This window comes from Rhinopithecus bieti, unplaced genomic scaffold (assembly GCF_001698545.2).
Source record: "Rhinopithecus bieti isolate Rb0 unplaced genomic scaffold, ASM169854v2 scaffold_41913, whole genome shotgun sequence".
Classification (NCBI taxonomy): Eukaryota; Metazoa; Chordata; class Mammalia; order Primates; family Cercopithecidae; genus Rhinopithecus; species Rhinopithecus bieti.
Window position 1 is genome coordinate 653,943 of NW_016818964.1, and position 13,231 is coordinate 667,173.

The 13,231-nt window shown below is 41.6% G+C and overlaps 1 protein-coding gene across 1 annotated transcript in view; it reads right to left on the minus strand.

The window, feature by feature from the left end:
- Nucleotides 1-13,231, minus strand: part of ATXN3 (ataxin 3) — a 45,212-nt gene that overhangs the window by 16,955 nt on the left and 15,026 nt on the right. The window contains 4 exon segments of the mRNA XM_017857912.1: nt 1,269-1,365; nt 2,575-2,741; nt 3,401-3,533; nt 9,516-9,603. Of these exon segments, the coding sequence (XP_017713401.1) occupies nt 1,269-1,365; nt 2,575-2,741; nt 3,401-3,533; nt 9,516-9,603 (485 nt within the window).

Here is a 13,231-nt window from a genome sequence, read left to right on the forward strand (position 1 = left end):
TCACGCCATTCTCCTGCCTCAGCCTCCCGAGTAGCTGGGACTACAGGCGCCCGCCACCTCGCCCGGCTAGTTTTTTGTATTTTTAGTAGAGACGAGGTTTCACTGTGTTAGCCAGGATGGTCTCGATCTCCTGACCTCGTGATCCGCCCATCTCAGCCTCCCAAAGTGCTGGGATTACAGGCTTGAGCCACCGCGCCCGGCCACATTTTTCTTTTTTAAAAAAAGTGGGGGACAAAAGTCTGATAGTTACTTGAAAAGAATGTATTTTCATACAGTGGAATTCCTATTTCATACAATGCTGGGGTTACAGGTGTAAGCCACTGCACCCAGCCTTTTATTTTTCTTTTTTAAAAAAAGTGGGGACAAAAGTCTGAATGACAGTTACTTGAAAAGAATGTATTTTCATACAGTGGAATTCCTATTTAGCAAGCACTTACAAGGCTGGGCACAAGGTAAAGTTTTAGGAGTTGATCCAGATTTATAGTTTGCATCCATTCTCCTGATGCTAACAGGCCTACAGGACCCCCTGCAGCAGCCATGAGCGCTAAATGAACTACCCACGTCTATTTGGGAATGTGCTCCCATACCTCAAAAGCTGTTTTTCTTATTGATTGGTAGAGAAGTTTTGCAGGGTTAATCAGGTAAGCAAGAAGCACATCCAAAGGATCAATAGGTATTCTTCTTGCCTTGTCCTAATTTCATTTTCTTTTAATAAATGAAATTGTACAAGGTTTCCTTCACTCAGTTTCAAAATTTATCCAGTATTGAGGCAAAGTTTTCATTAAAACTACATTTTGCTTCATGTTATTTGCTGTAAATTTTTATTTTTATTTACATATACATACATATATTTTTGGAAACAGTCTCACTGTATCAACCAGTCTGGAGTGCAGTGGTGCGATCTCGGCTCACTGCAACCTCCACCTGCTGGGTTCAAGCAATTCTCCTGGCTCAGCCTCCTAAGCAGCTGGGACTACAGGTGCACACTGCCACGCCTGGCTAATTTTTTTATATTTTTTAGTAGAGATGGAGTTTTACTGTGTTGCCTGGGCTGGTCTCGAACTCCTGACCTTAGGCAATCTGCCCACCTTGGCTTCCCAAAGTGCTAGGATCACAGGCATAAGCCACCGTGCCTGTCCTATTTGGTGTAAATTTTTTAAATATGCATTCAAATATTCATAGGATTCAGGCAGTAACCATTTACAAACAGACAAAATAGCCAAAGCAAATATTAAATGTGCTACTTTAATTTGTACCAACTACTTTACTTTTCAAAGTAGGCTTCTCGTCTCTTCCGAAGCTCTTCTGAAGTAAGATTTGTACCTGATGTCTGTGGAATATCTTGAGATATATTTCTGGAACTACCTGAAAACAAAACACAACAGAACAAAAACCAATCACTGTATTTACCAATTCAAGCAACAATACATTTGTTTATACTCATTTGAGTAAGCTTTTAAAACGTTTTTTCTTGAAGAATATTCTACTCTTCTGGCTGGGCGCGGTGCCTCACACATGTAATCCCAGCACTTTGGGAGGCCAAGGCAGGTGGATCACCTGAGGTGAGGAGTTCAAGACCAGCCTGGCCAACAGGGCAAAACCCTATCTCTACTAAAAGTACAAAAAATTAGCCAGGCATGGTGGTAGGTGCCTGTAGTCCCAGTTACTCAAGAGGCTGAGGCAGGAGAATCACTTGAACCCAGAAGGCAGAAGTTGCAGTGAGCCAAGATCGTTACACTCCAGGCTGGGTGACAGTGAGACTCTTAATTCAAAAAAAAAAAAAGAAATCTAAAGCTGATTTCTGTCCCTGCTAATCCAGCAGGACTCTATTAATCAAAAATGGGATTGCACACCATATGGAGTACTCAGAGGCGTGCCTAGAGGCAAGAAAAGTTCAGGATAAAAATAATCTTCCCATTAATGGAATCTCAATTTTATCTAGATATCTAAGGAAATCAATTGATAAATAATTCCATTAGAAAGTAGAAGCAAATACACATAAGTTAGAGAAAAATAAAACAAAAAACCCACTTCAAACTTTTAATTAAGCAACTTCGAGCTATGTCTTAACACTTTTCTTTGCCTAGACTGTCTAGGGGATATGTTTTCGCTTTTGAAATTAATAGTTTATATCACTAAAAAACTGGGCCCACCAAAGTGGGCTTAAGGTTTAAGTTGCATAGCCAATAAATGTTGGCTTTTTGTAAAATCAGTTTATATTCCCTGTCCAGGCCCTTCCATAGTGTCTAATGACATACATTTATGAAAGAGCTGATTTGGGTAAGGGTCAACTGATAACCCACAAAGATTAACACCACAATTGACTACTACGTTAGTACAGTGTTGAAACCAAATAAATAACCAGGAGTAAAAATATAACTACTCCTAATAAAATATAGGTTGTAAAAAGTTATTTCCATTATAAGAAATCTAAAGGGAAAGCCCACTATATAGCTATTGCTTCTGCAGTAATTGTCAAAACACTTCTAAGAGTACATTAACTTCCAGGAAACCTAAGAATAATTGGAATCAATTCTTCAGCAATGAATACAACACACATCAGAATGTCTTTACCTTGCATACTTAGCTGAATAGCCCTGCGGAGATCTGCTTCCTCATCTTCCATGTCAATTTCTTGGCGACTTAGTGCCAGAGCCCTCTGCAAATCCTCCTCATCTTCGTCTAACATTCCTGAGCCATCATTTGCTTCTAACACTCGTTCCAGGTCTGTTTTATGGACTCTAAAGAACAAAAGCACTGGTAATAACTGCAACCAATCTTCTATTTTAGACATAACATAAAGGCATTTGTAATGTAAAGGCTTTACGTAAGCCAAAACTTAAAACGTTTTCTGGCAAATAAGCTCTAGTAATATAATGATTGTGTTGTAATTTGAATCCAACTAAGTTTTTTTCCGTTTCTTTTCTTTTTTTTTTTTTTTGAGACAGGGTCTGACTCTCTTGCCCAGGCGGGAGTGCGGTGGTGTGATTGTGGCTCACTGTAGTCTCGATTTCCCCAGTTTTGGGTGATCCTTCCTCCTCTGCCTCCCAAGTAGCTGGGACTACAGACACATACCACCACGTCTGGCTAATTTTTGTACTATTTGTAGAGGTAAGGTTTTGCCATGTTGCCCAGGCTGGTCTCGAACTCCTGGGTTGAAGCAATCAGCCTGCCTCAGCCTCCCGAAGTGCTAGGAATACACCATACCTGCTAACTTAGTTAATATATTTAAGTATTTCAAAGAGTTGATTCAAGTTCGAACTAATAAACTTCACTAAAATATAAGGTCCAAAATAGAGGTGCCAACAACACAAGGACCACATATTCAATGTAAGCATGAAAATTTAATTCTCGTAATGAAATACCATCATATGTTCCATACTGCAGGCCTCATTTTTACCTTTGCTCTTTCAGTTGTGCTAATTCTTCTCCAATAAGTTTTGGTCGGTGCATCTGTTGGACCCTGATCATCTGCAGGAGTTGGTCAGCTTCGCAATCTGGCAGGTCACCCTTAACAACAAATATAGAATAACCTAAAACAAAAAGGCAAAAATCAACCTAAACAGCTAGTAAAGAGATTCAAAATTAATGTAAAATGCTAGTAGATAAAGAGGCAGCACAGTACACTGGAAAAAAATACAAGCTGAGGATTCAGAAAGATTTTAGTTCAAATAATGATGCTTATACTTACTAGTAAAGTCACCTAGGATAAGTTACTTAAAGTCTCTGAGCCTCACTTTCTCCATTGTAAGACTGGAATAGCCGTCTCACTGAGTGACTGTGCGAAGTAAGTGTCTGTAAAGGGCCCTACTAATATAGCACTTGACTGAGCAGGCTACTCACTTACTGGTATCAGAGAGAGTAAAGGAGTGGGTAAGAGCAACTGATTTAGAATCAGACTGCCTGCATCTGATCCCAGTTCTCCCACTTCCTAGCTGCATTTGTCTTGGTTTCTACTGTTAAACATAATGATACTGGTACCTTCCTGTGATGGTTAATATTATCAACTTGATTGGATTGAAGGCTACAAATTATTGTTTCTGGGTGTGTCTGTGAGGGTGTTTCCAAAGGAGATTAACATTTAAGCCAGTGAACTGGGAGAGGCAGACCCACCCTCAATCTGGGTGGTCACCATCAAATCAGCTGCCAGCTGGGCTAGAATAAATCAGGCAGAAATAAGAGCGTGAAAGGACCAGACTTGCTGAGCCTTCACCTTTCTCCCATGCTGGATGCTTCCTGCCCTCAAACATCAGACTCCAAGTTCTTCATCTTTTGGACTCTTGAACTTACACCAGTGGTTTGCCAGGGGCTCTTGGGCCTTTGGCCACAGACTGAAGGCTGCACTGTCAGCTTCCCTACTTTTGAGGTTTTGGGACTTGGACAGGCTTCCTGGTTCCTCAGCTTGCAGACAGCCTATTGTGGGACTTCACCTTGTGATTATATGAGTCAATATTCCTTAGTACATTACCCTTCATATATACATCTATCTTATTAGTTCTGTCCCTCTAGAGAACCCTGACTAATATACTTACTCACAGGGCTGTTTTGAGGACACAGTCAGATAATGTGTGCAATAACTAGTAACATGGCTAAAACTAATCATCTGTGGAAAGAGCTACCCCTACGCTGACCCACACATGTACACCCCTTGTAACTAAAAATAGGAGCTGGGAAGCCAAATACCTAAAAGCTATTTAAGGTGTCAAATATGTGGTTTGCATCCAAAAAAATTACATTAGTCTAGTGTGACTGTGTATAAATATGATTCCAGAAATCCAGGGTTTCCCCAAGCTAGATGCTACACACAAAAACTAAGGGTGGGCTATACCTAAAGCAATCTAATTGATTTAAGTTTTTCTATCATTAATTTTTTTTTTTTTTTAATTTGAGATGGAGTCTCACTCTGTCACCCAGGCTGAAGTGCAGTGGTGCAGTCTCAGCTTATTGCAACCTCTGCCTCCCAGGAGGTTCAAGTGATTCTCCTGCCTCAGCCTCCTGAGTAGCTGGGATTACAGGCACCTGCCACCACGCCTGGTTGATGTTTGTATTTTTAGGAGAGACAGGGTTTCACCATGTTGGCCAGGCTGGTCTCAAACTCCTGACCTCAGGTGATCTGCCCACCTCAGTCTCCCAAAGTGCTGGGATTACATGTGTGAGCCACCGCGCCTGGCACATTTTTCTTAAACTCTGGTGTTTGTTATTGGATATCCTTTGTTAGAATTAACACATAATGGGACAAAGATTATAAGAACTATTAATGGAAAACCTCAAAATAGTACAATGAACATTTTTTATGAGGACAACTGTATTCAGAGTTCAAATGGTTTAATGTGTTTTCTGCCAGTAAAACTGTTTCTATATCATACAATAAATATGCCAGCTCACCATGGTATTCTATGAAGAGTGTCTGAAGAATGGATACTCTGCCCTGTTCAGGGGTCATGGTAAAGATCTTGGGTTTTATTCAAGACTTCAGATTTTATTTTACTTTTCAATTTTTTTTTTTTTTTTTGAGAGTCTCGTTCTGTCACCCAGGTTGGAGTGCAGTGGTATGATCTTGGCTCACTGTAACCTCTGCCTCCTGGGTTCAAGTGATTCTCCTATCTCAACCTCCCGAGTAGCTGGGACTACAGGTGCACAACACCACGCCCAGTGAATTTTTGTACTTTTTTGGTAGACACAGGGTTTCACCATGTTGGCTAGGCTGGTCTCAAACTCCTGACCTCAAGTGATCTGCCCCTCATCCTCCCAAAGTGCTGGGATTACAGGCAATAGCCACCACGCTCAGCCTAAGACTTCAGATTTTATTCTAAGTGTGCTGGGAAGCCACTGAGAGACAAGGAGTGAGGGTGGGAAATAACAGGCATTACACTGGTTAAGAAGCACTCTGAATGGCTCTATCAGTATAATATATAGGAACCAGAGTACAAGAAGAGTCACACTTATGGAAATGGAAAACCTGATGGATAGCATGGATAGAAAAAAAAAAGTCTTTCATAGACATGTTCAGTTTGAAATGCTTTTTGGACTTCAAAGTGGAGATGCCAAAGCTAGGAGATAGTCAAAGCTAGGTGTTCAGGGTAGATGTCAAGACTGAAGATAAAAGTTTGGTAATTACTGACACACAGATCTTATTTAGAGAAGATACTTAAGATCCATGAAAGGGATCTGAAAGATGCAGGCAACAAGTTAGGAAAACCACAGCATGGTGGGCTGGAGGTCAAGGGCAGACAGGGTTTTTAAGAAGGGATATCATTAGGAACCAAGGTTTTAACTATAAAAGAAAAAAGATACAAGTATCTAAAATCAAAGAATTAAAAACTCTATATTCCTAAATGTGGATTCACAATAACTACATAACAAACCTAGTAACAATAAGCATGCCAGCACTCAAACTGTGATCTCTAAATACCATTACTAAAAGATGGCTGGGCACAGTAGCTCACGCCTGTACTCCCAGCACTTCAGGAGGCCGAGGCAGGTGGATCACCTGAGGCCAGGAATTCGAGACCAACCTGGCCAATATGGTGAAACCCTGTCTCTACTAAAAATATAAAAATAAAAAAAAATTTAGCCAGGGGCCAGGCATAGTGGCTCATGCCTGTAATCCCAGCACTTTGGGAGGCTGAGGTGGCAGATCACCTGAGGTCAGGAGTTCGAGAGCAGCCTAACCAACAGAGAAACCCCTTCCGTCTCTACTAAAAATACAAAATTAGCCAGGCGTGGTGGCTCATGCCTGTAAACCCAGCTACTCGGGAGGCTGAGGCAAGAGAATTGTTTGAACCTGGGAGGCAGAAGTTGCAGTGAGCCAAGATCACGCCATTGCACTCCAGCCTGGGCAACAAAAGGGAAACTCCATCTCAAAAAAAAAAAAAAAAAAAAAATATCCAGTCGTGGTGGCATGCACCTGTAATCCCAGCTACTCGGGAGGTTGAGGCAGAAGAATCGCTTGAACCCAGAAGGCGGAGTTCAAGAAAAGGAGAAGGCACACTAGAGACAATCCTAAGGAAAAAATAAAAATGGGGAGGCAGCTGGAGTTTCATGGAATTAAGAGAGGATTTTCTTTTAATCAATGGAGATAAAAGCTTATTTTCTGCTTATAGGTATATTACCAAAAAAAAAAAGGGGGGGGGAACTGATTATATAAGAGAGTGGAGAGATGAAAGCAGGAACATCTTGAGTAGGTGAGAGGAGCTGGGATCCAGCCCACAAGTGAGGGACTGGTCTTCGCTAGAGGTAGGGGACCATTCATCTATTTTAATAGTCTCAAAGCACAGGTGAAGATAGAAGCAAATTGATATACCTGCTGGTAGAAAGATAAGAACATAATTTTAATTGCTTCTATGTTCTCAGCAGAATGTAATGGAAGGCCATACGCAAGGTGTGTAGGGAAGGGAGAGAAAAGTGGTTAAAGGTTTGAAGACAGAAGCTGTGAAATTAGTCACCTTGGAGAGTGTCACATGATTTTTTATAAACATCTGGAGAGTGGCACATGATTTTTTATAAACATCTGGAGTGGTACGTGATTTTTTATAAACATCTGGAGTGGTACGTGATTTTTTATAAACATCTTGGAGAGTGGTACATGATTTTTTATAAACATCTGGAGAGTGGTACGTGATTTTTTATAAACATCTTGGAGAGTGGTACAGGGATTTACTAAGAAAACATAATAGAAATATCAGGCAGCACTAAAGGCTCATCTGAATTTTGTGATTAAAATAAATTTAAAGTAAAACCTTAGCTAGGTGTGGTAGCACAAGCCTGTAGTCCCAGCTACTCAACAGGCTGAGGCAAGAGGATCACTTGAGTCCAGGAGTGTGGGGCTAAAATGAGCTGTGATCATGCCACTGCACTCCAGCCTGGGCTTCAGAGAGGCCTAGTCACTCTGATAGACAGATGGATGGGTGAATGGATGGATAGATCATTTAAGAAAAAAGTAAAACCAATCATCATGTTTTATGTTATTTTTTAGCCATATCCTGCTACTCTGGTACAGGAATGGACAAGGCCAAGATTTGGTTTTAACCGGGGTTGAGATTTTTGTCATTCAAGTATGATGGAGGGAGAGAAGGGGGAAACAAGCTGAAGAATGCAATGGAGTGATATAATAATGGATTACAGAAAATAAGCAGTAGAAGAAAGGAAGAACGCGTATAAAGGAAATGCCTGGGCCCCACGGTAGGGTTTAAAGAATGGCTGGAATAAAAAAAAACAGACAAAACATGGTTTAAGGATAGGAGGTGGTAGTTAAAGAGTAATATGCTGGCTGGGCGCGGTGGCTCAAGCCTGTAATCCCAGCACTTTAGCATTTGGGAGACGAGACGGCCGGAACACGAGGTCAGGAGATCGAGACCATCCACTGGCTAACCCGGTGAACCCCGTCTCTACTAAAAAAATACAAAAAACAGCCAGGCAAGGGGCGGACACAGCCTGTAAGTCCCAGCTACTCGGGAGGCTGACGCAGGAGAGATGCGTGAAACCCGGGGGTCAGAGCTGCAGTGAGGCTGAGGAGTCCGGCCACTGCACTCCAGCCGGGAAGACAGAGCCAGACCTCCGTCTCAAAAAAAAAAAAAAAAAAAACAAAAAGAGTAATATGCTTGCAATTGAGATTTGACAGTGGTTATGATTACTGGTAATAGCTAAGCAAGAGTGAGTGATTTTGAAACTAAGAAGCAGGTACTGGATTACTGGATTGATTAGCAATACAGAAATCATTAAGAATGATAAAAGGAGTTGAAGTAGAGAAAAACACAATGAGTCAGATCCTAAAATCACTGATGAAAAGGGACTTTTGGATGAGTGCAAAAGGGCAAGGGATAGTTTAATCTAGGGGCCTGTATTTCTTTCTTTTTTCTTTCTTTTTTTTTTTTGAGACGGAGTCTCGCTCTGTCGCCCAGGCTGGAGGGCAGTGGTGCGATCTCAGCTCACTGCAAGATCCACCTCCTGGGTTCACGCCATTCTCCTGCCTCAGCCTCCCAAGTAGCTGGGACTACAGGTGTCCACCACCACAACCGGCTAATTTTTTGTTATTTTTAGTAGACACGAGGTTTCCCTGTATTAGCCAGGATGGTCTTGATCTCCTGACCTCGTAATCTGCCGGCCTAGGCCTCCCAAAGTGCTGGGATTACAGGCGAAAGCCACCACAACCGGCCCTTAGGGGCATGTATTTCAAAGAAACTGGAGTTTATAGGGAAGAACAGTGGCCTAGAAGAGGCAAAGAAGAAAAATATCTATCCTTCCTCTCAGCTGTGTGGTATGTGATGTATAAAAGAAAAAAACATTACTTAGAAGGGCTGCAAAGAAAGCAGCACCCTCAGAAGAGGGAGGGCCAGGTGCCAGTGAGAACTCTAATGGAACAGCGTCATCCAAATCACAGCCTATCACCACGTCAAACCTAAAGATTGTTTCACCGCCACTGCCAGAAAAACAGTATTGTCACACTGTCATCTAATGCGCCTGTTTATTTAACTACTTCGAAAGATAACATTACAAAATGTTCAGCCTTTACTTACCTTCCTGTTGTAATTGAGCCAAGAAAAGTGCAAGATATGTATCTGATATTAATTCTGGACCCGTCAAGAGAGAATTCAAGTTAAACCACTGGAAAAAAATTGTCAATATTTAAGTTAGTGCATATTATAGGTAATAAATTGTTTCACATGTTAAGAATAGATATAACCCATCAAAGCTTAGTAAGATTGTTTAAACTCTGGAAATATTTCAAGTTGAGCTCTTTCCTCTGATTGAATAATATGATCTTAAAAGAGAATACTGCAGATTTATCACTATTACTTTTTTTTTTTTTTTTTGAGAAGAGTCTCACTCTGTCACCCAGGCTGGAGTGCAGTGGCATGATCTCAGATCACTGCAACCTCCGTCTCTCAGGTTCAAGCAATTCTCCTGCCTCAGCCTCCCAAGAAGCTGGGACTACAGGCCCGTGCCACCACACCCAGCTAATTTTTGTATTTTTAGTTAGAGACAGCACATTTGCCACATTGACCAGGCTGGTCTCAAACTCCTGACCTCAAATGATCCTCCCGCCTCAGCCTCCCAAAGTTCTGGGATTACAAACATGAGCCAGCCATTGCACCCGGCCTCTGTTAAATACTTTTTTTTTTTTTTTGAGACAGTCTTGCTCTGTTGCCCAGGCTGGAGTACAGTGGCGCGATCTCGGCTCACTGCAAGCTCCGCCTCCCGGGTTCACGCCATCCTCCTGCCTCAGCCTCCCGAGTAGCTAGGACGATACGCACACACCGCCACACCCGGCTAATTTTTTGTATTTTTAGTAGAGATGGGGTTTCACCGTGTTAGCCAGGATGGTCTTGATCTCCTGACCTTGTGATCCACCCGCCTTGGCCTCCCAGAGTGCTGGGATTACAGGCGTGAGCCACGGCGCCCGGCCCTGTTAAATAGTTTTTTAAAAACAACACTTTGCTTTAAACTATACACATTAAACCCTCCCAAAAGAATAAAAATGGATAGTCAGTAGTTGAAATGTCTTTATTAATAGCTATAGTTAAATCTTTTTTCAAAGTATCAGTCCAACATAACTCTAATCACATCTATCATACTGACGGGAGGAAAAATGACAACTATTCCAAGTTTTCCCATTACCGATAATTTTTGTCAAAAGATTCCAATTGTGAGAAAGAAGTTCCAGGAAGATAATTTATAATTACCAACTCAGTTTTTAAAAATCACTAAATTAGGTGGGCATGGCAGCTCATGCCTATAATCCGAGCACTTTGGGAGGCTAATGTGGGAGGATTGCTTGAGCCCAGGAATTTGAGACTAGCCTGGGCAACATAGTGAGACCCTCTATAATTTAAAAATGTTTTTAAAAAACACTATCAGATATATATATATATATATAAACACATTTTTTTTTTTAAAGAGATGGTCATCTAGGCTGGAGTGCAGAGGTGCAATCATAACTCACTGTAGCCTCGAACACCTGGGCTTAAGTGATTCTCTCGCTTCATCCTCCCAAAGGGACTACAGGTGTGCACCAAGATGCTTGACGAATTTCCTAATTTTTTTTGTAGAGATGGGGGTCTCACACTATGTTGTACAGGCTGGTCTCAAACTCCTGGCCTCAAGACATCCTCCCACCTCAGTCTCCCTACGTGCTGGAATTACAGGTGTTAACTACTGCACTCGGCCCTAATTAACATCATTTATCACTACCACATAGTAATCCTAATTTAACCCACAAGATACAAAAAGTGTTTAAAGTTACTGTCAATATCATGACCAACTATTTTCCTGGATTTTGACAATGTTAATACTTTTTCCAGCCTTCTTTTTTATTATACAGGGACCTCAGACAGAGTCTATAGTGAAAAATATAGTTTTAAACAAAAATATAAATTAGAACCAAAGAAAACAAAATAAACCAAAATTTGACATCTTCTGTATTTTTTTTTTAAAGATAGAGTTTCACTCTTACTGCTCAAGCTGGAGTGTAATGGCGTGATCTCGGCTCACTAAAACCTCCACCTCCCAGGTTCAAGCAATTCTCCTGCCTCAGCCTTCCAAGTAGCTGGGATTACAGGCACGCGCGACCACACTCAGCTAATTTTGTATTTTTAGTAGAGACGGGGTTTCACCATGTTGGCAAAGCTGATCTTGAACTCTTGACCTCAGGTGATCCACCCACCTTGGCCTCCCAAAGTGCTGGGATTACAGGCATGAGCCACAGCGCCCGGCCAACATCTTCTGTATTTGTCAAAGATAATGTAATTCAAAATGTGAAAATTCAATTTTGAAGAACTAAAATTTTTTAAATCTCTCAAAATAATAAGATAGACATTTATTTGCAAATTAATACTAGGGTACTTCTGAAATCTAAGTCTACAGACCTTAAAAATTCAGTGCTTACTTTATACAAAAAAAGTAAAAAATACTGGATCATAATTTTTAAAAACACATAAATAAAACCCAGAGGTTAAATAATCTCAGCAGTACCCTACCCTGGGTTTTTACCTAGAGGTGATTCCCACTTGCATCAGCCTCTACTGCTGTAAGCTGCACTTTTTAAATTTTACCTTTAAATTTAAACCTTTTTTCGGTAGAGACAAGGTGTCACTGTGTTGGTCCAAGCCAGTCTCAAGCTCCTGGCCTCAGTGATCTCCCTGCCTCAGCCTCCCAAAGTGCTGGGATTACAGGCGTGAACCACTGCACCCAGCTAGCCTTCACTGCAAGCTTCTAGATTACACCTCCTTAACTTGCTCTTGGCTCCTCAGGAAGAACTTTAAGAAAGAACCAATTTAGGGCTGGGCATGGTGGCTCACGCCTGTGTTCCCAGCACTTTGAGAGGCAGAGATGGATGGATCACCTGAGGTCAGGAGTTCAAGACCAGCCTGACCAACATGGAGAAACCCCCGTCTTTGCTAAAAATACAAAAATTAGCTGGGTGTAGTGGTGCACACCTGTAGCCCCAGCTACTCGGGAGGCTGAGACAGGAAAATTGCTTGAACCTGGGTGGTCGAGGTTGCAGTGAGCCGAGATCCCGCCACTGCACTCCAGCCTGGGTGACAGAGCAAGAATCCATCAGAAAGAGAGAGAGAAAGAAAGAACGAAACAACTTAGGATGAAGCTAAGTAGGTGACTTTTCCCAAATTTGATTTGGGTGACTTAAAAGATAACAATAGGGTTTTGTTTTTGAATTATCTCTTACAGATTTAATTCAATATACTTTCTTGACATATCTTTTTTGGCTTTTATTTACTTTTTTAAAAAAACAAACAGCTTTATTGGGGTATAAGTGATAAATAATAAACTTCATATATTTAAAGTGTACAATTTGAAACTTTTTTTTTTTTTGAGACAGGATCTCCTTCTATCACCCAAGCTGGAGTGCAGTGGTGCGATCATGACTCACTGCAGGTTTGACCTCTGGGCTCCCTCCTCAGCCTCCCTAGCACCTCGGACTACATGCATGTATCACCACGCCTAGCCAATTTTTCTTTTTTTTTTCATTTTTTTTGTAGAGATGGGGTCTTGTGACATTGCCCAGGCTGGTCCTGAACTCCTTGAGCTCAAGCGATCCTCCTGCCATGGCATCCAAAAGTGCTGGGATTACAGATATGAGCCACTGCACCTGGCCTTTGAAATGTTTTGACATTAGTATACTGTACTCCCATAAAACCATTACTACGGCCGGGCGCGGTGGCTCAAGCCTGTAATCCCAGCACTTTGGGAGGCCGAGACGGGCGGATCACGAGGT